Source organism: Suillus subaureus (assembly GCF_016647635.1).
Source record: "Suillus subaureus strain MN1 chromosome Unknown BJ212scaffold_3, whole genome shotgun sequence".
NCBI lineage: Eukaryota > Fungi > Basidiomycota > Agaricomycetes > Boletales > Suillaceae > Suillus > Suillus subaureus.
Window position 1 is genome coordinate 1580451 of NW_024538559.1, and position 20066 is coordinate 1600516.

Sequence of the window (20066 nt, forward strand, 5' to 3'; positions counted from 1 at the left end):
CCGAGAGGAAAGGATCAAGGATGCGCGTTTTTGCTGTCAGTGGAAGAGCTAGCGGTATGACAACTAGTGCACTCATCACTAGTCCGACATCTAGATCTGTCAACTTGGCTGTCAGCGCGCGCAGTAAATATTCGCACGGTGGCTATAGGTGGCCATATATAAGGTTGCCTTTATACTATCTGACAGCGGTTTCGGTGATCACAAGACTCGCAACAATTTATCAGGTCGACCAATTTCAACAGCATGGATTTCTTTGACAAGATCTTAGACTACGCAGAGCGGCTTCCAGAGGGCATTGAAAGGACAAGGGATCAGATTATCGGTGCGTTCAAATTACTCCTGAGATGCGTCCCTAATGATCATTTCTCACCCTAGGAATCATCGATCCTAATAGTGAGCACCATAAACACCGCATTTAACCTTGACTATATCTAATTCGCTGGCCAGGGCGTCACGATAACCCAGAGGAGAAACTCGACGATGAGATTAGAGCGCAGATCAATGCCAGTCACCGTTTCGATAGCTTCGCGGATCAGAGGTTAGACAATGCTATTAAATGGTACGTTTTCATCCATATAACCCATTCAGATGTTTAGATTCATTTCAGGCACATTGATGGTCATGACTATATGTATGCATTGTCTGAGATACTCGACAGTGCAAAGGAGTGTATCTTTATACTAGTATGTATCTCCGAAACTATTGTTATTGCCAGCTCGAGACTAATGCGCTATCACAGGACTGGTGGCTCACACCTGAGTTATACCTTAGGTTAGTATTTGAACAACGGTTGCTGCGCCTCAATGGCTGAAGTATTTCATGCACAGACGACCACCCGCAGATCATCCGGAATGGAGACTCGACCGATTGCTTCAACGCAAGGCTCGAGAAGGAGTGAGAGTATATGTTATCGTCTATAAAGAGGTACTGTTCTATCGAGGGTCATTCAACTCCTGTTAAGCTTTGCGAACCATTCAGGTCACTCAAACCATGTCAATGAACTCGAAGCATACAAAGGTCGGCACTTTTTCTTTTCGTCTTTAGTCTCGAGGATATTGATTCAAAGTAATGCAGGCCGCGTTAGAGGCCTTACACCCGAACATCGCTTGTATGCGACACCCTGATCATATTGGAAGCAAAGGTGAGAACACGTAGCAATCAACAACACATTTACGTAACCTTGAGTCGCAGACGCCGTGGAATTCTGGTCTCACCATGAGAAGGTATGCACATGCCCTTTTGTTTACTGTAACCTTCATACCTATTTCTGACAGCTTGTGGTTGTTGACAACCACCGCGGATGTGTTGGAGGACTCGACATTTGCTTTGGTCGCTGGGATACACACAATCACCCTCTTGCAGACGTACACCCGACAGATTGGTCACGCACTCTCTTTCCTGGGCAGGATTATAACAACGCACGTGTCCTTGACTTCGAGAATGTCGACAATTATGTTAGCAATGCTGTCTCGATCATGGAAACGCCCAGAATGCCATGGCATGATGTAAGTGTCAAGTCGTTTCATCTCCCATATCACATTGTGTAATCCTTGTTTAACATATTAGGTACATATGACACTTTGTGGTTCTGTTTGTTTGGATCTTTCCCAGCATTTCGTTGAGAGGTGGAACGAGGTGAAACGTAGGAAGGTACGTGGTCAGATGGTCTGATTGACGCTTAAAGTCTCATTGTTACAACGTTCTTAAAGTACCGTAATGATGAGTAAGTTCAATAATTTCAAACGAAATATCTAATCTTACCACCCGCTCCACAGCCGATTTGACTGGCTTGCGCTTCCTCATAATGTGGCGCTTTCTCCGAACGAAGCTGTCGTCCGTATGTAGATGCTTGCTAGTAACCCTGTTTGATGCTAATCACTCACAGGCCACCCCCATCGTGAGAAATGGCATCAGATGGGCCGTCGTTTCAGACAACGCTTCCACCTCGAAGCAGATGACGAAGTTGAGCCGCCTTACACTGCTCCCCCGCACGGACAATGCCGCGTGCAGGCTGTGCGGAGTGTCTGCGACTGGAGCCACGGTGTGCTTACCGAACACAGCATCCAAAATGCTTGTACGTCCTCCCCATGCACAAGCTGCGTGTTTTCTCTGAAACCTTGGTACAGACATTCAATTGATCAACGAGGCCAATCATTTCATCTATATTGGTAAGTTCTGATGTTATTGAACGTTTATTCTAATGAGTTATTTACGTTGGTGACTGATCCAAAGAAAACCAATTCTTGTGAGTATGGAAGTAACGTGCATGATCCTGTGATCTGATCCCTTTGCTATATTCAGCATCTCTAACACGCGCGAGGAAGGCCCCGTGAAGAACCAAATAGCAAAGGCAATCGTTGAGCGGATCATTAAAGCAGCCAGGGATGATCGAAAGTTCAAGGTCTGTGATATCTTTTGTTACTATTCACCTGACCATTGAGCGATAAACTAGGTCATTGTGGTTATACCTGAGCTCCCTGGATTTGCCGGGGATATTAAGAATGATAGTGCTCTGAAGATTATCATGGCAGCACAGTACCGCACGATTAATCGTGGCGGTCACAGTATATATGAAGAGATCCGAAAAGCTGGTTTTGAGCCGTGAGTTATGATTGTTGTGATTGTGATTGTTTTTGTTTTTGATGATTGTTTTATCGGGTGTTAGGATGGACTACATTCGTTTCTACCACCTACGTGCCTATGACAGGATCAATGCTCCCCAGAGTAAGATACCTCTTTGATGGCATTGCAGGTCTATTCTAAGCGTGGCTTAACAGAAACGTTGATATCTCAAATGGAAGCAAACTCGGGGGTCACATTCTATGAAGCTCAGATCGCTCTTGCGCGCCAATGGGAAGGTTCCCGCTACACTGGCAACGACGCTCCGAAGGAAGTGTTTATCAAAGTACCTCAGCCTGCACAGGAAGGCATGGCTTTGAGCCAGATCAAGATGAAGCTGGAGAAGGTGCCTCTACCGGCCTCATATGATGACGCAGTGAACATTGTCCGGACATTCGAGAAAGGCTCAGATGATATCAGAGGCGACGAAGATGTGTCTGATACCGTATCGCAACATAGACTGCAGGACCGAACACGCTTGAGCGATGAGATATGGTATGGTTCTGAGGCAGAGGAGCGGGATGCGTATGTCCATTGTTGCGTGTCGCTGGTTCCTACAGCTAATTTTGTCGAAAAGATACGTGTCAGAGCTTCTCTATATTCACTCGAAGGTTATGATCGTTGACGACAGACGTGTTATCGTGAGTACTTCCGGATCGGTCTGTATCTTTTTCTGATTGGTGACTGGGGCTAGATGGGTTCTGCAAATTTGAATGACAGAAGTCAAAAGGTAGGTCGGCTACTGCTGAGCAGGTATGTGTAATCTCACAGCCCTCGCCTTCTAGGGAGATGGCGATTCTGAAATCGCGCTCGTTGTCGAAGACGGTGACATGGTGCGCTCGACGATGGACGGGCATCCATACATGGCCGCACGATTTGCGACTACTCTGCGTCGCAAGCTCTTCCGGGGTGAGAATAACGCGAAACCTGCTCGAGTGTTAGTTAACTTATATACACAGAGCACCTTGGCCTTATCGAGCCTCAGAACGTCTTGCATTCCACCGAGAAGGTCACCTCGTTCATGCGATGTGCGCCAGAGCCCAACGACGACGAGATCGGGACGCGGGAGGACAATGCCGTGGCGGATCCCCTAGCAGACAGCACCCTGGAGCTGTGGAATCGTACAGCAAGAACAAATCGCGAGATTTTCACAGAAGTCTTCCGCCCTGTGCCCACTAACCTTGTTCGTTCCTGGTCTGCGTACGAGGCAAGCAACGATGTCTACGAGTTTCCTCGGAGCATGTCTGACGGTTACTATGCAGAACTATTTGCCAAAGGTTAAGACTGGTCACGTTGTGCCAGAAATACAGCTGCAGCGTATCAAGGAACGCCTTTCCCAGGTCAGGGGTTCAGTGGTCGAGTGCCCCCTGGTGCGTCCCAGATGTTTTATGCGAGATTGGCGCTCACTTGTCACCCCAGGATTTCTTGATCGATGACAAGGAGTTTGTTGAGGGTGTTGACTGGCTGGGATTGAATCCAACACTTCCGATTTACATCTGATCGAAGTCGTGGTGGCGTCATCGTGCTTGGCAGTATGGACTTGTGTATTGGTATCTATGATCAATTATGTATAAGATGTTATTGCGAAGTTTGTGGGTTAATCGTGAGCTCTGCAGATTTTAGAAACAAAAGAGGGACTATTCAAGCACCATTTCAAACACCAAAACCGCGGCGAAGAGCATTGATTAATGCATGCGCTGGTCAGGAGGACATGAGAGAACATGAGGCGTTCATTTCAATCATTCGTGGGCAAGGATAATGCCCGAATCGCTTGAAGAGTTCAAGCTCCACTTGTAAAGCAGACTAAAGCAGGTCATTCGAATAAGGGTTGCTGTGGCAGAATTCGCCGCAGAACGGGCATTATAATAAGATTACAATTACATAGTCTCAGAAGCGCTTCCGACTCCACTGTTTCCCTTCCCAGCTGTCCGTGTACTTTTCGCCGTTGTTGCTTGTCGCATTCAACGATGAGCACAATGACTGACACTCAGCGGCAGGGTCTTCTCCATCCATTTCTTTCTCATCTTATTGCTCTCCTGTCAGCTTATGAACTATGTCCCATGTCGACACCACCTCCACGATATGATGGGCCTGGAGATTGGCAAACAGACACTATCCTTCGCTCCTTAGGGGCAGTCGCACGCAGAATGTACACTGCAGAAGAGACTCTGGCCTCAATCAAAGCTTCGGAGTGTTGGCAGACAAATGGGCCAGAGACAAAGAAAAGACGCAGTGTAGGCGACACTCCCATGTCCTCATCTTCATCTTCTCAGAAAGAGACCAACCCATCTTCTTCCCTCATGCAGTCCAGTACCAATGTCAATGCTTTTGCTCCGTCTTCCAATTCACCAGGACCAACTTCTTGTTTTCAGACCAACTCAAACCTCACACCTACTGTAGAATCAATCGATGTCGAAATGCAGGACGCCGATAGCACGAATGGTGTAGCAAGCAACGATCATACACCAGTCAACAAATCACACTCTGCTCGTGCAAGTTCAATGTCCTTATCACTCGATGGACTTCCAGCTCATATGGATGCTGCAACACTCCTTCGGTCATTTTCAAACGGAAGCTCGGCCTCGGCACCCCCTACATCGCATCCCGAACACATGGCTTGCCCGACGTGCGGAAAAGTTATTACCGACACTTTGACTATGAGCCGAATTAATAGTAGCTTTGATGGTTCGCCTAATGGATCTCCTCTTGTCGTCCCTCCTGGTCCTCTTGCTGCTGCAGCGTTCGAAAGCGGCATGAGCGCTGTTGAAGAACTAAGGTTGCTCAAGGCTCAAGTCCAAGATGTCGCTCGTGTGTGTAATGCTGTGGCCAGAGGTGACTTGTCCCAGAAAATTACGGTTCCCGTGCAGGGTGTGGTCATGGTTCAATTGAAGGACGTCATTAACACTATGGTATCCGTCTAGAATCTTATCCAAAGGTCTCGCTCATGCATATCATTGACAGGTCGACAAATTGGGACAATTCGCCAAAGAGGTCACTCGTGTCAGTCAAGAAGTCGGTACAGAAGGGTAAAGTGACTACTAACCCAGATCTTATACGATTTGCTCAGTTTTCCGCAGTAAACTCGGTGGACAGGCTCTCGTATTGGATGTCGAAGGTACTTGGCGGGAATTGACTGGTGTCGTCAATAAATTAGCCGCCAATTTAACCAGTCAAGTACGAAGTATCGCCAAGGTCACTAAAGCTGTCGCGCAGGGAGATTTGTCGAAACAGATTGATGTCGATGCTCGTGGCGAAATCCTGGATTTGAAGAATACCGTAAACGGAATGGTTATTCAGCTGCGTGCATTAGCCGCCGAAGTTACCCGTGTCACGTTAGAAGTCGGCTCTCAAGGCAAGTTGGGCGGTCAAGCGCACGTACCAGATGTTCAAGGTGTTTGGTTCGAGTTGGTTCGCAATGTATGTCCTTTCCTGTGTCTTATCGGGATAGTGTCCTAATCTGCGTCTCAAGGTCAATCGGATGTGTTCAAGCTTGACGGACCAAGTGCGGTCTATTGCCAATGTCACGACGGCCGTTGCTAGGGGCGACTTGACGCAAAAGATTGAGATCCAGGTCGAAGGCGAGATGTCAACGTTGAAGGGCACTGTCAACTCTATGGTGGACCAGCTGAGCGCCTTCGCATCCGAAGTCACTCGTGTCGCACTTGAAGTCGGAACGCAAGGTATATTGGGTGGCCAGGCTCGCGTAGAAGGTGTGCAGGGTACCTGGGCTGACTTGACACGCAATGTGAATGTGAGTTATATAAATAGTGTTCTGGTCTCGTCAAACGTCGCTGATATGCCGTGTGACAGAAAATGGCTAGTAATTTGACTGACCAAGTACGATCGATCTCGGAGGTCACAAAAGCTGTTGCCTTGGGCGATCTAAACAAAGTCGTCAACGTCGATGTGCAGGGAGAAATGCTAGATTTGAAGATGACTGTCAATTCCATGGTTGCCCAATTGTCTACGCTCGCCAACGAAGTCACTCGTGTGTCTTTGGAAGTCGGTACGGAAGGTATCTTGGGTGGACAAGCTTATGTCCCTGATGTGCAGGGCATGTGGAAGGTAGGGCGCAAAGATGCGAGATGATGTCATTTCTGACGTTCATTACAGGTTCTTACAGATAATGTCAATCTCATGGCTATGAATTTGACCAACCAGGTGCGGTCGATTGCAGAAGTGACGAAGGCTGTCGCTGGCGGTGACTTGACGAAGAAGATTGAAGTCGACGTGCGTGGCGAGATCAAGGAGTTGAAGGAGACTGTCAATGGCATGACCGAGAGCTTGAGTCTCTTCGCCGATGAAGTCACTCGTGTCGCAAGAGAGGTCGGCACAGAAGGTCGATTGGGAGGTCAGGCTCGTGTAACTAACGTCGGTGGTACATGGAAGGTGAGTATGTTGCATAGGCTGTAGATCGATGCTCATCTCAAGTAGGACCTGACGGACAACGTGAATGTCATGGCTGCTAACGTAGGTCCATTTCATCTTTTACGGGGTTAACGCTGATTTTTCGGCGTCGTAGTTGACCCTACAAGTCCGAACCATTGCTGTCGCAACTGTTAGTATTTCTTACTGCGACCTAGCCCTTCTATTGAGTTAGTTGTCAGACTGCCGTCGCCCGCGGAGACTTAACTCAACAAATCACTGGTGTCTCTGTGTCCGGAGAAATGCTAAGCCTAGTCAACACTATTAACGATATGATTGCTCAATTGGCAATCTTCGCCAAGGAAGTCAAGAAGGTCGCATTCGAAGTCGGTACAGAGGGTAAATTGGGTGTCCAGGCCGAGGTGGGCAACGTCCAGGGTATCTGGCAAGAAATCACGTAAGTAAGGAACATAATCCGTGGAAATGGGTGTTGAGGTCGCTATAGGATGTCCGTCAACACTATGGCTGGCAACTTGACCACGCAAGTGCGTGGATTTGCCCAGATCTCGGCAGCTGCTATGGACGGAGATTTCACTCGTTTCATCACTGTTGAGGCCAGCGGAGAGATGGACTCTTTGAAAACACAGATCAATCAGATGGTATTCAATTTGCGTGATAGTATCCAGAAAAATACCGCTGCGAGGGAGGCAGCTGAGCTGGCGAACAGGAGTAAATCTGAATTCCTGGCGAACATGTCACACGAAATCAGGTAACATTATGCTTCCTTCTCGTCTTGATAATCTGTGCTCAATATCTCATAGGACACCTATGAACGGGATTATTGGCATGACAGAGCTTACTCTTGACTCTGATCTGAACCGATCGCAACGAGAGAGTTTGCTCTTAGTGCACTCATTGGCTCGCTCGCTACTACTCATCATCGATGACATTTTGGATATCTCGAAGAGTGAGGATCTATTCCCGATGTCAATGCATTAATCTCATTACATGTTCTACAGTCGAGGCCGGCCGAATGACCATGGAAGCCGTCTCATATTCCCTCCGTCAAACAGTTTTCGGCATACTCAAGACCCTCGTCGTCCGCGCCTCTCAAAACAACCTCGATCTCACATATGATGTCGACCCGGATATTCCTGATCAACTTATTGGTGATTCGCTACGACTTCGTCAAGTCATCACGAACTTGGTTGGTAACGCTATCAAGTTCACACCATCCAAGGTCTCCCGCAAAGGCCACGTTGCACTGAGCACAAGGCTACTGGCGCTGGATGACTCGAGTGTGACCCTAGAGTTCTGTGTGACTGACACGGGGATTGGTATTGCCAAAGACAAACTGAACCTCATTTTCGACACCTTCTGTCAGGCAGATGGTTCGACGACGAGAGTACGTCCATGTTGCAATTTATCGTAAGGGCCAGAGCTGATCGTCGCACAGGAATATGGGGGAACTGGTCTGGGCCTTTCCATCTCCAAGCGCCTCGTCAACCTCATGCAAGGCAACATGTGGGTGGAGAGCGAGGTCTCGAAGGGAAGCAAGTTCTTCTTCACGATCACATCGCAGATTTCCCAAAGTACGCTGGAGATCACACTGCAAAAAATGCAGCCATTCCACAGGCGTGCTATTTTGTTCGTTGACACCCTCAACGACACGACTGGGGTTGTCCAAAGGATCCAGGAACTTGGACTGAGACCATACGTCATCCATGATGTCAGCGAGGTGGCCGACAAGGAGCGCTGTCCGCATATCGACACTATCGTCGTGGACTCGTTGAGCATGGTACGTTATGTAGGTGCCACATGAGTTCATGCTTGCCTCACGCCTTCATAGACCGAGAGTATTAGGGAATATGAGCATCTGCGCTACATTCCCATTGTATTATTGGCGCCTTCGATGCCACGTCTGAATCGTGAGTATGCGAGGATGTGCTCTGGTGATATGGGGTTGACAGTTGTAGTTAAATGGTGCTTGGACAACAGCATCAGCTCGCAGGTTACGACTCCAGTCACAGCTCAAGATCTTGCTTCCGCTCTTATTTCCGCCCTGGAGTCGAATACTGTCTCGCCTGTCTCGGCACCAAATGATGTTGTCTTTGACATCCTACTTGCCGAGGATAACATGGTCAACCAGAAACTAGCGGTCAAGATTCTGGAGAAGTATGGCCACACAGTTGAGATTGCAGAGAATGGAAGTCTAGCCGTCGAAGCTTTCAAGGCACGGGTACAAGTGAACAAGCCATTTGACATTATTTTGGTAAGTCATTTTTCACTCGATGACCCACAGCAGTAATATCTTCCCAAGATGGATGTATCAATGCCTTTCATGGGAGGAATGGAAGCCACCGAGCTGATCCGAGCGTATGAGATGCATAAAGGACTCCTACGAATTCCTATCATCGCCCTCACTGCTCACGCTAGTACGTTACAATCTCGAAGCTCAATGATGGTACTCGCTAATTTGCTTTTTCAGTGATCGGTGATCGCGAACGATGCCTGCAGGCAGGCATGGACGATCACATCACCAGTATGTGCTTCATTTACCCATGTATTCTCCGAGTCTCACGGATATTTATTTTGCAGAGCCCCTTCGTCGCGGAGATCTCTTGAATTCGATCAACAAGCTCGCAGGCGAACGCGCACAGTTAGCCACGCAGCATCACCTCCTCCACAGGCCACCTGCTCTCATGGCACCATGATTGATTTTTTGCATGATCACATTGTTTCAGGTTTTGTATACCCTTGTATGATGTCGATTCCAGTTTGTCGATGCTTCTACTGACGTTTACGGCATCCAACGCTACCCCTGTCAGATTAATCTGTACGATAGCATGCTTGTGGTTCTGTTGCACTCTCTCAGACTCATTGTGTAATCTTATATTCGAACACCATGTATGTTGATATGTCATGATGGACTTTTGTTCATTATATATGCAATTGTTTCCCTCCCAATTGGTCTGTTTAGTAGTGGCATTTTGGTCTTTGGTTTAATTTCTTACTGGTGTCTTGTCGATGATTAAATAACAAAACGTTGCGCAGGTACACAACTCATCTTTGGTGGATTATCTTCACCGAGAAATATTTTTTAAAGCTGGAACAGACGATTCTTTGTCGATCGACAATAGTAGAACTATTTTAAAACCTTCAAGTTCCAGGCAACGTATAAGGGGTGTTTGAGGGAATAATCTATATATCACGCATCTGCCAGACCAGGACATTTGATCCAGAGATATGATGGAAATAGGTACCTTACACAAACCTCGTATTTGATTGTCTCACTTCGCACGATCCTCTTCTGGACTCATTATTCCTGTTTCAGCGATACCACTGATCAACGAGCACCATGCCATAGCGGCGAAATTTTTTACTGGTTGATGTGTTCGGTAACAAGAGGTATACTTATATGGTATTAAGAAGGGAGGGTATGGTTATGCTGATGCGTCAGGAAAAGGTGACCCTAAAAGACTAAGGTTGGCACTCATGTTCAGAGGATCATGATACCGCAAGCAATGGCAACGACCAAGCCAAGTGCCCCGATAGCCGTCTTCATGCCCACAGCATCGCCAGTCTTGCTAGTAAAAGGGCTGCTGCTGCCGCTGCTGGTAGTAGTAGCAGTAGAGCCCTTAGAAGTGGTTGTCGAAGTGGAAGTGCTTCCGCTAGTAAGCTGTAAATATGAAATACCGTCAGGCCACCACAAAATCGAACTTGTGAAGCCATCAACGAACAGTGAGAGATCCACCGCAAGCTTCGTTCCAGCTTTCGATGGCGGAATTAGCTTCTGTCGAGTCAGATGGTTCAGCCGCAACAATGCAATTCATGCATGATTGAAGCTCGGTTCCGATGGACGACGCGCAAATACAAGATAGACTGGTGCCGCAGTTCTGGGGGATGTCTGAGCGATGTCAGGAGCTTAAGTTATCGGGTGTACTCACAGTCATCGTATTGATGACTTGACATGTGGTTTGGCATTGAGAAGGAAGGTCGCTTGTATCTACCTGGCGAACAGCAAGAGCATTGGGAGAAATGTCGCGTACGAAAGGAGAGGCTAGATGCGAGGGAGGCGTGTCAGTTAACTAGTAGATATCAGTGGATCGAAATTTACCTTGTGCGACGGTAGCAAGAACCTGAACGAAAGGAGTGATTTGGACCATTGGTACCAACTTTCAAGTCGTGATACCGACTGTTTCGTACAGAGCTGAGAGAAAAAAATGATCGAACGGCTGCCACCAGCTGCAAGCCTTATAGTAATTTTTGGGAGCCGAGGTGAATAAATGTCAACTCGCCATGGCAGTATTCAGGACAAGGGTGCGAGAGGGTCGCTATGGTCTCACGGCTACAATGTCACGGACCCATCAATTCACTGATCATGATGAGGAGATCACCAAGTCACGACCAATACTGCCGCCGATGCACTGCCAATACAAAAATTGAACAATAATCGATTGATCCTGAAGTAGATTTGTGCCTTTCTGTGCCTTAGAGCTTTTGATCAAGCTTCAAAGCTTCAAGTCCAGCCCAGCTATAGCGGCGTTATAGGGCCTGTATCACATACATATCTTGACGCGTATACGCCTCGACCCGAATTCGCGCAACTCCCAATTGCAAGCATGCACAGGACTCGGAGTCACGTCAGGGAGTCAGGTCTTCAAGACCAAAGTACCAGGTTCGCAACAATTGTGCTGCACAAACGCTTAAACATCCTGGGATGTCGGCTAATACCGCGTGAGGTGGCTCCATTCCGTGACAGCGCTCAACCGTAGATCAATGAACCAAAATGATTCTGAAGAAAGATGCTTACAGTCTTACACAACCTCCCATAATGCGAACGCCTGACGTCAACTTGCTTCAAGCTGTAGCAGGCAATCCCTGTGCACCATATTTTTGATGGCATGGAACTGATCGGTGAGAAGTGGTAGGAAGTGCATCAAGTCACCACCTGTCTGATATTGCACTGGACCACGCGAAGCCGGAGCTTCGTGAGGATAAACCTCCAGGTTGCGGAGGCTTGCGGACTTGACCAAGAGCACACGCGTCGGGCTATAATTATAGGTTTCCGAGAATCATGCACATGTTCCGCATTTGCAACGCATTCGTCAGCAATCTCGTTATCATGGCCAGTATGCGACCTCCGCTTGATGTCCCAATCACCCATGTCTGCCGGAATTAACGTTCCCGAGGAACAGCCTTTACTGGCCAACTCGAAGCCGCCAAGCTATCATGATAACCCCACAGGCAGCTTAAGTCGCCCTCAGGATGAGGAGGCACTTACCTTGACAGACGAGACCAGTGACCCGAAAGACCCATGGACCAAGAGGCAAATAATCGTCTATAGCGTTCTGACACTGCTAGGATTGTTTATATTGGCCACATTCATCAAAGGCTTCATTGACGCAGATGATGTGAATGTATGTTGTAGTTTGATTCGTGCACTCACCTTCTTCCTCACGTCCAATGTTCTCTTTAGTTTGACCTGGGAAAGGCGTTCAAGAGTGCACTAGGGGGAGGGTTAAGTGGTGCTGCGGGTAAGTAAATCTATTCGTTGGGACGTTTCTGCCACAATTTGATATCCTGGCAGCCATGGTGTTGCAGGTCTTGACGCTCATGGTATGATATTCCTCATACCGAATGTCTCCGATTTCCGCTGAAAACTATGCAGCCTCTGCGCACGATCATGAATTACCAATACCGATACGGTACAACGACGACACAGGCTACCAAGATTTTATACACTGATGGTGGCTGGACACGGTATTACCAAGGCCTTACCGCAGCTCTGGTCCAAGGGCCAGTGTCCCGCTTTGGTGACACCGCTGCTAATGCAGGCATCCTCGCCCTCCTTCAAAGTAATTCATATATGAAAACCTTGCCCACACTTTTGAAGACAGTGTTCGCGAGTGTTGCTGCGGCTTGCTTCCGCATGATCTTGACCCCAGTTGACACGATCAAGACGACTATGCAGACGCAGGGTAAGGAAGGCATTGCATTACTGAGAGCTAGGGTATATCTTCACGCATATGGTAATTGCTTGTCCTGATATTCTCCTAGGTCAAGAAATATGGCGTTGGCAGCTTGTGGTATGGCGCCCTCGCGACTGCCGCTGCCACGTTCGTCGGTCACTACCCAGTAAGTACTTTATTTTAGGTCATACATTCATTGCTCATTCTTTACCCAGTGGTTCGGGACGTACAACTATCTCAATGCGGTCCTCCCACTTCCAGCGAATATACTGCAGAAACTCCTTCGTTCCGCCGTAATCGGCTTTGCAGCTTCCATCGCCTCTGACACCATTTCCAACTCTCTTCGCGTGCTGAAGACCTACCGACAAGTCAACGCTACCCGAATTGGATATACCGATGCTGCCCGCGCCGTCATCGCAGCAGACGGCCTCAAGGGTTTGTTCGGGCGGGGACTTAAAACCCGTATCTTGGCGAACGGCCTCCAGGGAATCATGTTTTCCATACTGTGGAAATTATTTTTGGATTTGTGAGTTATTCTTGCGTAACGCATGTCTTTATGATCCGGTTCTGAGTAATCTCTCCATTTCCAGGTGGGATGATAAGACGAAATAGATAAGTCCGGGTGTAATGTATATGAGGAAGGGCTCGCACATATTACCCTGAATACCGGGTCACTCCGCTACCTTCACATCTTGATCCTGCCCAGAGTTTGACCTGGTGATATCTTGATACGTAGAACATACCTGACTCTTGGATTCCAGGTGAATGTATGATATTGACATTTATCTTGGACGTCACGGGAGACAGCTCGATTTAAGTAGTACGTTGGTGCCAAGCCAGGGAGCGTCGTTTTCCCGCTTGACCTTCTTCAAAGGCAATGGTAGATGATATTGCACTTCTGCTATGCGGTCATATATCACAATTAACGTGGACTGATCGTCCAGGGGGCCGAATACCATGGACAACGGCTTCTAATAGATAACGAATTTCGTCACGATCTTCGGTCCATAACCTTCAGGATCCGTGCACGCTCGCTCTCCCAATCATCCCAGCACAATGCCAACAATGCCGTATCTGTCCCCACCATGCCAGGACGCGGATCGCCCTCCCTCTCCTCCACTCCATTCGTCGCACTTGCCTTCGAGCCAGCGAAAATCCTATCCCAGCGTAAGACAGCCTCCAGTTTAAAACCCAATTTCTGCACAGCGTCTATGCTCTTAGTATTCAGCCTGTTTGCCTTCCACTCTACACGACGAAGCCCCAGACCATGCGGGGGTAAATCGAGGGCGTATTGAAGGAGTAAGCCGATAGCGTTCGTGGTGACGTGCGTTCGCTGGAACGGCGGTAGGATCATTGCGTAACCGATCTCGGTTGATAAGTTTGCGGGAGATGTGTTCATGTATCCTATGATGCCGGCGAAGTTGGCTGATGAGGAGGGGGTGATACTGGTACGCGTCTTGTCGATGATAGCATAGAGGGCTACCCCAGTGTCAGGTCGTACGCGATTATCAATCACTTGCTTCACGAAGTCTGAAGTGTCGGTAAAAGTTTCCCAAGGTATAAATTCGTAGAGATCGGGATAGGTAGCTGAACCTTGGAAGTAGAGATCTGCGTGTAGGTCAGGCTATCGATTGATTGATTTTAGCGGCTGATAAGAATCTTGTAATATGACCTACGATGAAAGGTGTCAGTTTGACCCGTTCGCTCTCCAACTCGCGAACAGGGAAGCAGAAATTAGTGTCATATGCAACAGTTGGCTGCTCACTCGCAGCAGTCGTGGTTTCTAGTTGGGACATGTACCACCAAATTGAGAGTTTATCACCGTCAGTGACTGAGGCACGTCGGTTATAACGGTTGCCTGCTGGAGGAATCACTGAGTTGAAGAATTCAGTGTAATTATTCATATACAAGTACTTAGCTTGATCACTTGCCTTCCCAGGCTTTGAGTCAAGCCAACTACTGGTCCAAGTCCTAGTATTTGGAGCAAATGAAACCTCCTGACTTGCAACACCCATCACCGCAGCACTGCCAGTGAGCACTTTTCCAAAATTCATGGGATCAATATACTTACAGCGTGCAGCCCCGCTAGTTTGACCTTAGGACATCTGCAACAGAAAGCAGATCCAAAAGGCGAGTCAAAGGCAATGTTACGGATTTCTCAGGCACCATCTTGTACTTAGCTCCAATTGGGCTCCAGTTGAGCTCCAATGATGATGATGGCCATTTCGTGACATCATCGAGGCGTCTGCGACAGTATAAAACTACACCACTCGGATGTTCAACCATTCCGAACGAACTGATACACTAAGTATATTACGAAATAAAACCCCTTTCTTCTATTCTTCGGCTAAGCTGAATCCATCATGGTGCGTGCGTCCCAAACCCAATATTAATGGCATGTACCGACATCTTCCTGCATACCTAGGGCTCCATCGTTTCTGCAATCGGCTCCGGCATTAATGACGTTATCTCGGCAATAGCCAATGTGATCATGTCCATCATCGACGCAATAATGATTGTTCGTGAATTTAATGCTGCATGGTTTGTTGATTCTCATGGAAAATACCTAGGTCATCGTCACAATCGTAGACATTATCGTCGACATCCTGTGCTGCAGGTGTTGCAGCTCACGACGGCGAATAGGTAGCAGGACGAGATATAGTTTCAGAAGACGAGGAGTCTTTTGACGTGGCATGACTCGTAGCGGATATTTGATACCACACGTACAATTATGAACTTTGACGAATACATATGTTGGAGTGTTGAAATACTTACTTGGGCAAGCTCTTCCGTGAGGAGATGAGAGGCATTCCAAACACCCGATAGCGCCTGAGCTGCTGACGTTCTGTTGGAGTGCGAATTGTGACAAGGCTTGGGTGCAATGTTGGGATAATCCTGCCACACTGAGCGAATGATTCGTATCAAGAGTGCCACTCGCATTCATGCAGGTGAGGGGGACGTTATTAGCGCATTGGGCTTCCCAATGACGGACGTAGAAAGTCTGGGCAGCTGCAGGAAACTTTGATTTCAAGGTTGAATGTGCCCCACTTCAAATACCAACCCGAAAGAGTGAACTCAATCTAGAAAAGTGCATTTTGAGCTGTTCTTTCAGGCAACCCCTCCATACGAGCTTACAAATCAAATTGGGTGTTGAGGTATTCTCACGAATCAGAGACCATCGCAGAGCCCGTGGACATTCTACTGAGAAGCGACCACTTGAATGCTGTCGCTGATCTCGCAACTCCCATTGACATTCGTAGAGATGACTCGAGCATAAAGGAATACACCACTCAATCAAAACCAATGATGCCATTACGATGGGAGCACAACCTACAGCACGGAACATTCAACCTGAATATGCGCTTCGTATAGAATGGTGTGCGCTTGCAACCCTGTTAGTATTAAATCAGCCGCAAAACAACATGGATAGTCTGTGCAGACGGAAATAAGGAAGCACAATACGATACTACAACAAGACGCTCTAGTGAAGAATACACACGTGCGGCAATTATTGCGACTGCTCGGCATAAACCTATGAAAGATCAATAAGCAAAGTTTTGTGCGTTTTGAGTTGCCCAACCAACCTTGATAGTCTTGTCAGCGCCACCAGTAATGAGCCGCGTTCCGGTCACATCGAAGGTCGAACAAAAGACACCGGCTTCCGCCTCGAGGGAACCGGGTTGTGGTACATCATCAAGATTTTGGAATGGAGTCCCCGTATTATAATCCCAGAACGTGAGTGTGCCATTATCACCTAAGCATTACAATGGCGATTAATTCAAATTTGAGGAAAGCCAATAGGATATGGTAACCTACCACCAGAGAAAAATACGCCTTCTGCATTGACAGAAAGCGTATTTATGATAGCGTTATGACCGGAGAAGTTGTGTACAAATGCACCCTCCTGGGCATTTCCATTTTTTGATGTTATTACCGCCTGCGGAACCAGATGCAAAGGAATATTCTGTTGGGTGAATTGCCAGGGCCCTTACAGATTTTTTGTGGTGGGTGAGGGTAACCATCGTCTTTCCAGCTGCTAGGTCCCACAGCCTTGACCAGGATAGGATCAGCCAGTGTATTAATTTGCGAAAAAATTCGACATACCTAACCGTCGAGTCCATACTTCCAGTGATGACTTGTGGATCGGATTCTTGGCACTTGACGTCCGCTACTGTTGCAGAATGTCCCTGCGAGAACGTGAATTTGGGCTTTTGTGCGCATATCCCAGACACGAGCTGAGGCATCACGACCGGATGTGACCAAAACATCCAACGTCGGATGTAAACTTAAAGAGTAAACGCCTGAAAGATGACCATGATAATGCCGAATAACTTTGTTTGCTTCGAGGTCCCAACACTTCACCATCTAAAGGGAGCAATGATTAACGAGACGAGGTCGGTAGAAGACAGAATGACTTGCCTTGTCCTCACCACACGAAAACAAGTACGGGTGTCTCGGTGAAACAGCCAGTCCTCGGACAGTAGAAATATGACCGGTCAGGGAAAGCTTCAACTCCCCTGAAGCCAAGTCCCAAATTTTAATGACTCTGTCTCCAGCACCAGTAGCAAACCATTTATTTCCTGGCTCAACCGCTACACTGCGAACCCAACCCAAATGGCCAGATATCACGCGGACGAGCTTCCATGGTGGATGGTATGTTGGCTTGATGGTACGAGTCGTTTTGTGTAGAGTTAGAGCCTCGGAGAGCTTATTGGACGTAACGAACGTGGAGGGTTGCACTTTGGGTGTATTGTCTATTGTGGCAATCATTCTTGATGTGTCGCTGGATGCTGAATGAGCCGATGAGACTATCAGTCAGACTTGAGAAGAACTGATAACCTACGTCCGGCAGTGATTGCCTTTCTCTGCTCCTTTGGCCGAGTAGGACCAATAGGACCTTGTTGAGCAAGTAATGCAGGAGGGAGTTCTTTGAAATCACGGTATTCGTCGTTAATCTTCACCGAGAGACGTATTCGCGCGCTGAAAGTCTCTTCAGCAAATATGCTCGGCGTCCCAGAACTTGTTACGCACCTCTTCTCATCCTCCTTCATTCCATCATCTGGACATGATGCAAATATGTCTCTCGTGCGCTTTGCACTCCTCTTCAGTAAAGGATCCAACGGCGGAAGAGTGTATGTTGTAGTCATTGATAATACTGGATTACCGAGGAAATGAGCTAGTCAACTGGCGGGGTGGCTGGGGATGACCGGTTTGATTACCTTTGTTTGTTTATTTACAAGAACGAACCGCGATTCGCTTATCTGAAGTATCTAGAGAGCTTTCATACACATGCTTCAAGACTATTTCGTGGTCTTGATTTAGGTGGTTTAAGAAGGATTTGAATAGTGCTTGAAGTAACATAGTGGTAGACATAGCATTTCGTCAGTCATGTCTGAAGCAGCCGAGCTTAAGAAGCTCGTTAAACAGCTCCAAAATACTTCCACAGAGGTGTGTACAAATCTTTCTAGGTCAATGCTTGTAGTTTTGTTTGCTGATAACTTTCGTGTAGGAAAAGGTATCGATTCTGCAAATCTTGAAGAAAGAATTCCAAGTAAATGAAGCAATCCTAAGGGTAGGTATTCGTGCCCGGATTTTTCCTTTGTTCTGACTCACTGGTGTGAATTCATAGGAAAGCAAAGCAGGGCTCGCTGTCGGAAAATTGCGGACTCATGAGGCAAAAGAGGTCTCCGAACTTGCTAGAGAGATTGTGAAGAAGTGGAAAAACGAGGTGGAGCGCGCTAAAGGAGGTTCAGGCTCAAAGCGGGGACACCTGCGAACGGAAGGGCAGCACCAAGTGAGTCCGATCCGCATATGCTGCTTGATCCTTATGATGACCATGGTTATCAACTCTATCCTCTCACAAAGCTCGCAAGGGATCTGCTTCGGTCACACCATCTAACGCCGCTACCCCCGCCCCAGTGAACGGGAAGTTAGAGCCTCGTAGTGCGAAAGCAGATGGTGTAAAGGCGTCCGGCACGGGCGACAACACGCGGGACAGGTGCGCGGAACTCATTTATGATGGCCTTGCTTGCGACTCTGGTGCTCGTGAGTTGGTCCCAGACTTCAGCTTTACTCCAACTCTCACTGACCCTGAAAATAGCCAGTGAGCTAATTCTGAGTCGAGCAAAAGCTGTGGAGGCCGCTGTTTTTGTACAGTTTGGCAGTACTAATGCTGCATACAAGGGCAAGATCCGTTCTTCGTACGTCAACCTCAAGGACAAGGGTAATCCAAGTCTGCGAGAGAACATTGTCAGCGGCGATCTTTCGGCGGAGAAGTTCAGCAAAATGACAAGCGAGGTATATCAGGCATCATAAGATCTATTTTTTAAAAGCTGACTTGTTCTAGGAAATGTCTTCGGAGGAACGACGAGCGGCAGATCAAAAAATAAAGGAGGAGAATTTCTTCAAGTCTTTGGGAGCTGGCGAACAAGAAGCCGAAACGGAAGGCTTCCAATGCTCAAGATGCAAGCAAGTAAGATTTTTTCGTCGAATTTGGTGGCTTGGTATCTCATTGTTCATAGCGCAAGTGTCGCTATCGCCAGGCGCAGACCAGAAGCGCTGACGAGCCAATGACAGTGAGTAAATGTTTAATGGGAATCAGACTAAAGTTTATGTATATGTTTTTTTAGACTTTCGTGACGTATGTGACCTTGACCTGTTGTACAAGATATACTCACTTTTTGTCTCGTTTACAGATGCGTCAACTGTGGCAACAAGTGAGTAAGCTATCTTCGAAAAAACTCGTGTCTCATTTATCACCTGCAGATGGAAGTTCTCGTAAATCTTTGCATCGTCCAGGAATACTTTATAGTCAGCAGTTTTTTTTCTACTGTACTTCTTTTACTGTCCAATTTGTCGGGACATCGTTCTGTTCGACATAAACAGCCCTGTCGTAATGATGTATACCTTCAATCTATCTTGAAACAATACCCTTTTACTTCTGACAACTCATTTTGCATAGAACCGGGGAGGTATGCGCTTATGATACTCTTATCTGTCCGACGCGTGTGATTTATTTAAGACTAATATGTGAGGTATGCGTGCATCATCGACACTTAGATCTACTGATACTTAAGTTCAATACTGATGGTATGTTGCCAGCACGAGGGC

The 20066-nt window shown here is 47.5% G+C and overlaps 7 protein-coding genes across 7 annotated transcripts; 4 read left to right on the forward strand and 3 right to left on the reverse strand.

Annotated features, from left to right (window-relative positions):
• The first annotated feature begins 116 nt into the window (after positions 1-116).
• On the forward strand, positions 117-4347 carry BJ212DRAFT_1322516 (uncharacterized protein). The gene is made up of 26 exons (XM_041334466.1): positions 117-322; positions 376-393; positions 448-559; positions 608-683; positions 740-771; positions 828-924; positions 979-1017; positions 1075-1141; positions 1192-1223; positions 1275-1505; positions 1567-1650; positions 1710-1723; positions 1776-1837; positions 1886-2074; positions 2127-2168; positions 2233-2245; positions 2302-2401; positions 2453-2601; positions 2666-2724; positions 2778-3144; positions 3197-3260; positions 3314-3349; positions 3405-3528; positions 3579-3826; positions 3882-3989; positions 4039-4347. Exons 1-26 carry the CDS (start codon positions 244-246, stop codon positions 4117-4119), a joined length of 2523 nt encoding a protein of 840 aa, XP_041198526.1. The 5' UTR covers positions 117-243; the 3' UTR covers positions 4120-4347.
• Positions 4348-4722: 375 nt separating this feature from the next.
• Positions 4723-10101, forward strand: BJ212DRAFT_1322528 (uncharacterized protein). The gene is made up of 20 exons (XM_041334467.1): positions 4723-4853; positions 4926-4937; positions 4992-5528; positions 5581-5645; positions 5697-6036; positions 6089-6370; positions 6430-6684; positions 6733-7008; positions 7054-7089; positions 7142-7177; positions 7227-7441; positions 7490-7753; positions 7806-7951; positions 8004-8389; positions 8441-8782; positions 8834-8912; positions 8961-9256; positions 9305-9419; positions 9473-9526; positions 9583-10101. Exons 1-20 carry the CDS (start codon positions 4767-4769, stop codon positions 9696-9698), a joined length of 3939 nt encoding a protein of 1312 aa, XP_041198527.1. The 5' UTR covers positions 4723-4766; the 3' UTR covers positions 9699-10101.
• Positions 10102-10258: 157 nt separating this feature from the next.
• Positions 10259-10955, reverse strand: BJ212DRAFT_1322545 (uncharacterized protein). Its single transcript, XM_041334468.1, has 3 exons — positions 10932-10955; positions 10725-10880; positions 10259-10663 (listed from the first exon to the last, which is right to left on the reverse strand). Exons 1-3 carry the CDS (start codon positions 10935-10937, stop codon positions 10484-10486), a joined length of 342 nt encoding a protein of 113 aa, XP_041198528.1. The 5' UTR covers positions 10938-10955; the 3' UTR covers positions 10259-10483.
• A 1194-nt stretch (positions 10956-12149) lies between these two features.
• Positions 12150-13568, forward strand: BJ212DRAFT_1295888 (mitochondrial carrier domain-containing protein; the record flags this gene model as incomplete). The annotated part of the gene is made up of 7 exons (XM_041332371.1): positions 12150-12404; positions 12464-12521; positions 12575-12603; positions 12656-12997; positions 13045-13122; positions 13172-13482; positions 13547-13568. 7 exons carry the CDS (start codon positions 12150-12152, stop codon positions 13566-13568), a joined length of 1095 nt encoding a protein of 364 aa, XP_041198529.1.
• A 379-nt stretch (positions 13569-13947) lies between these two features.
• Positions 13948-14752, reverse strand: BJ212DRAFT_1260652 (acyl-CoA N-acyltransferase; the record flags this gene model as incomplete). The annotated part of the gene is made up of 2 exons (XM_041330127.1): positions 13948-14580; positions 14633-14752. 2 exons carry the CDS (start codon positions 14750-14752, stop codon positions 13948-13950), a joined length of 753 nt encoding a protein of 250 aa, XP_041198530.1.
• A 1447-nt stretch (positions 14753-16199) lies between these two features.
• On the reverse strand, positions 16200-18175 carry BJ212DRAFT_1322567 (WD40 repeat-like protein). The gene is made up of 10 exons (XM_041334469.1): positions 17988-18175; positions 17800-17936; positions 17376-17746; positions 17187-17321; positions 17061-17143; positions 16949-17006; positions 16773-16860; positions 16541-16710; positions 16456-16488; positions 16200-16348 (listed from the first exon to the last, which is right to left on the reverse strand). Exons 1-9 carry the CDS (start codon positions 18101-18103, stop codon positions 16465-16467), a joined length of 1182 nt encoding a protein of 393 aa, XP_041198531.1. The 5' UTR covers positions 18104-18175; the 3' UTR covers positions 16200-16348; positions 16456-16464.
• A 52-nt stretch (positions 18176-18227) lies between these two features.
• On the forward strand, positions 18228-19955 carry BJ212DRAFT_1322569 (transcription factor S-II, central domain-containing protein). The gene is made up of 9 exons (XM_041334470.1): positions 18228-18404; positions 18496-18557; positions 18591-18703; positions 18822-19001; positions 19057-19253; positions 19303-19428; positions 19478-19535; positions 19624-19672; positions 19722-19955. Exons 1-9 carry the CDS (start codon positions 18345-18347, stop codon positions 19735-19737), a joined length of 861 nt encoding a protein of 286 aa, XP_041198532.1. The 5' UTR covers positions 18228-18344; the 3' UTR covers positions 19738-19955.
• The last annotated feature ends 111 nt before the right edge of the window (positions 19956-20066 follow it).

Coding starts and splice junctions, on each gene's coding strand:
- BJ212DRAFT_1322516 (XM_041334466.1), top strand. CDS start 244: ATGGATTTCTTTGACAAGATCTTAGACTACGCAGAGCGGCTTCCAGAG. Junction 684..739: donor AGGAGTGTATCTTTATACTA/GTATGTATCTCC, acceptor GCGCTATCACAG/GACTGGTGGCTCACACCTGA. Junction 1,838..1,885: donor TCCGAACGAAGCTGTCGTCC/GTATGTAGATGC, acceptor AATCACTCACAG/GCCACCCCCATCGTGAGAAA.
- BJ212DRAFT_1322528 (XM_041334467.1), top strand. CDS start 4,767: ATGTACACTGCAGAAGAGACTCTGGCCTCAATCAAAGCTTCGGAGTGT. Junction 8,390..8,440: donor CAGATGGTTCGACGACGAGA/GTACGTCCATGT, acceptor ATCGTCGCACAG/GAATATGGGGGAACTGGTCT. Junction 9,420..9,472: donor CGCCCTCACTGCTCACGCTA/GTACGTTACAAT, acceptor TTGCTTTTTCAG/TGATCGGTGATCGCGAACGA.
- BJ212DRAFT_1322545 (XM_041334468.1), bottom strand. Junction 10,664..10,724: donor CTTGCGGTGGATCTCTCACT/GTTCGTTGATGG, acceptor TCATATTTACAG/CTTACTAGCGGAAGCACTTC.
- BJ212DRAFT_1322567 (XM_041334469.1), bottom strand. CDS start 18,103: ATGACTACAACATACACTCTTCCGCCGTTGGATCCTTTACTGAAGAGG. Junction 17,144..17,186: donor GTCGTGATGCCTCAGCTCGT/GTCTGGGATATG, acceptor ACGTTCTCGCAG/GGACATTCTGCAACAGTAGC. Junction 16,861..16,948: donor TCACCCACCACAAAAAATCT/GTAAGGGCCCTG, acceptor GGAAATGCCCAG/GAGGGTGCATTTGTACACAA.
- BJ212DRAFT_1322569 (XM_041334470.1), top strand. CDS start 18,345: ATGTCTGAAGCAGCCGAGCTTAAGAAGCTCGTTAAACAGCTCCAAAAT. Junction 18,405..18,495: donor TCCAAAATACTTCCACAGAG/GTGTGTACAAAT, acceptor CAAATCTTGAAG/AAAGAATTCCAAGTAAATGA. Junction 19,536..19,623: donor TGACGAGCCAATGACAGTGA/GTAAATGTTTAA, acceptor CTGTTGTACAAG/ATATACTCACTTTTTGTCTC.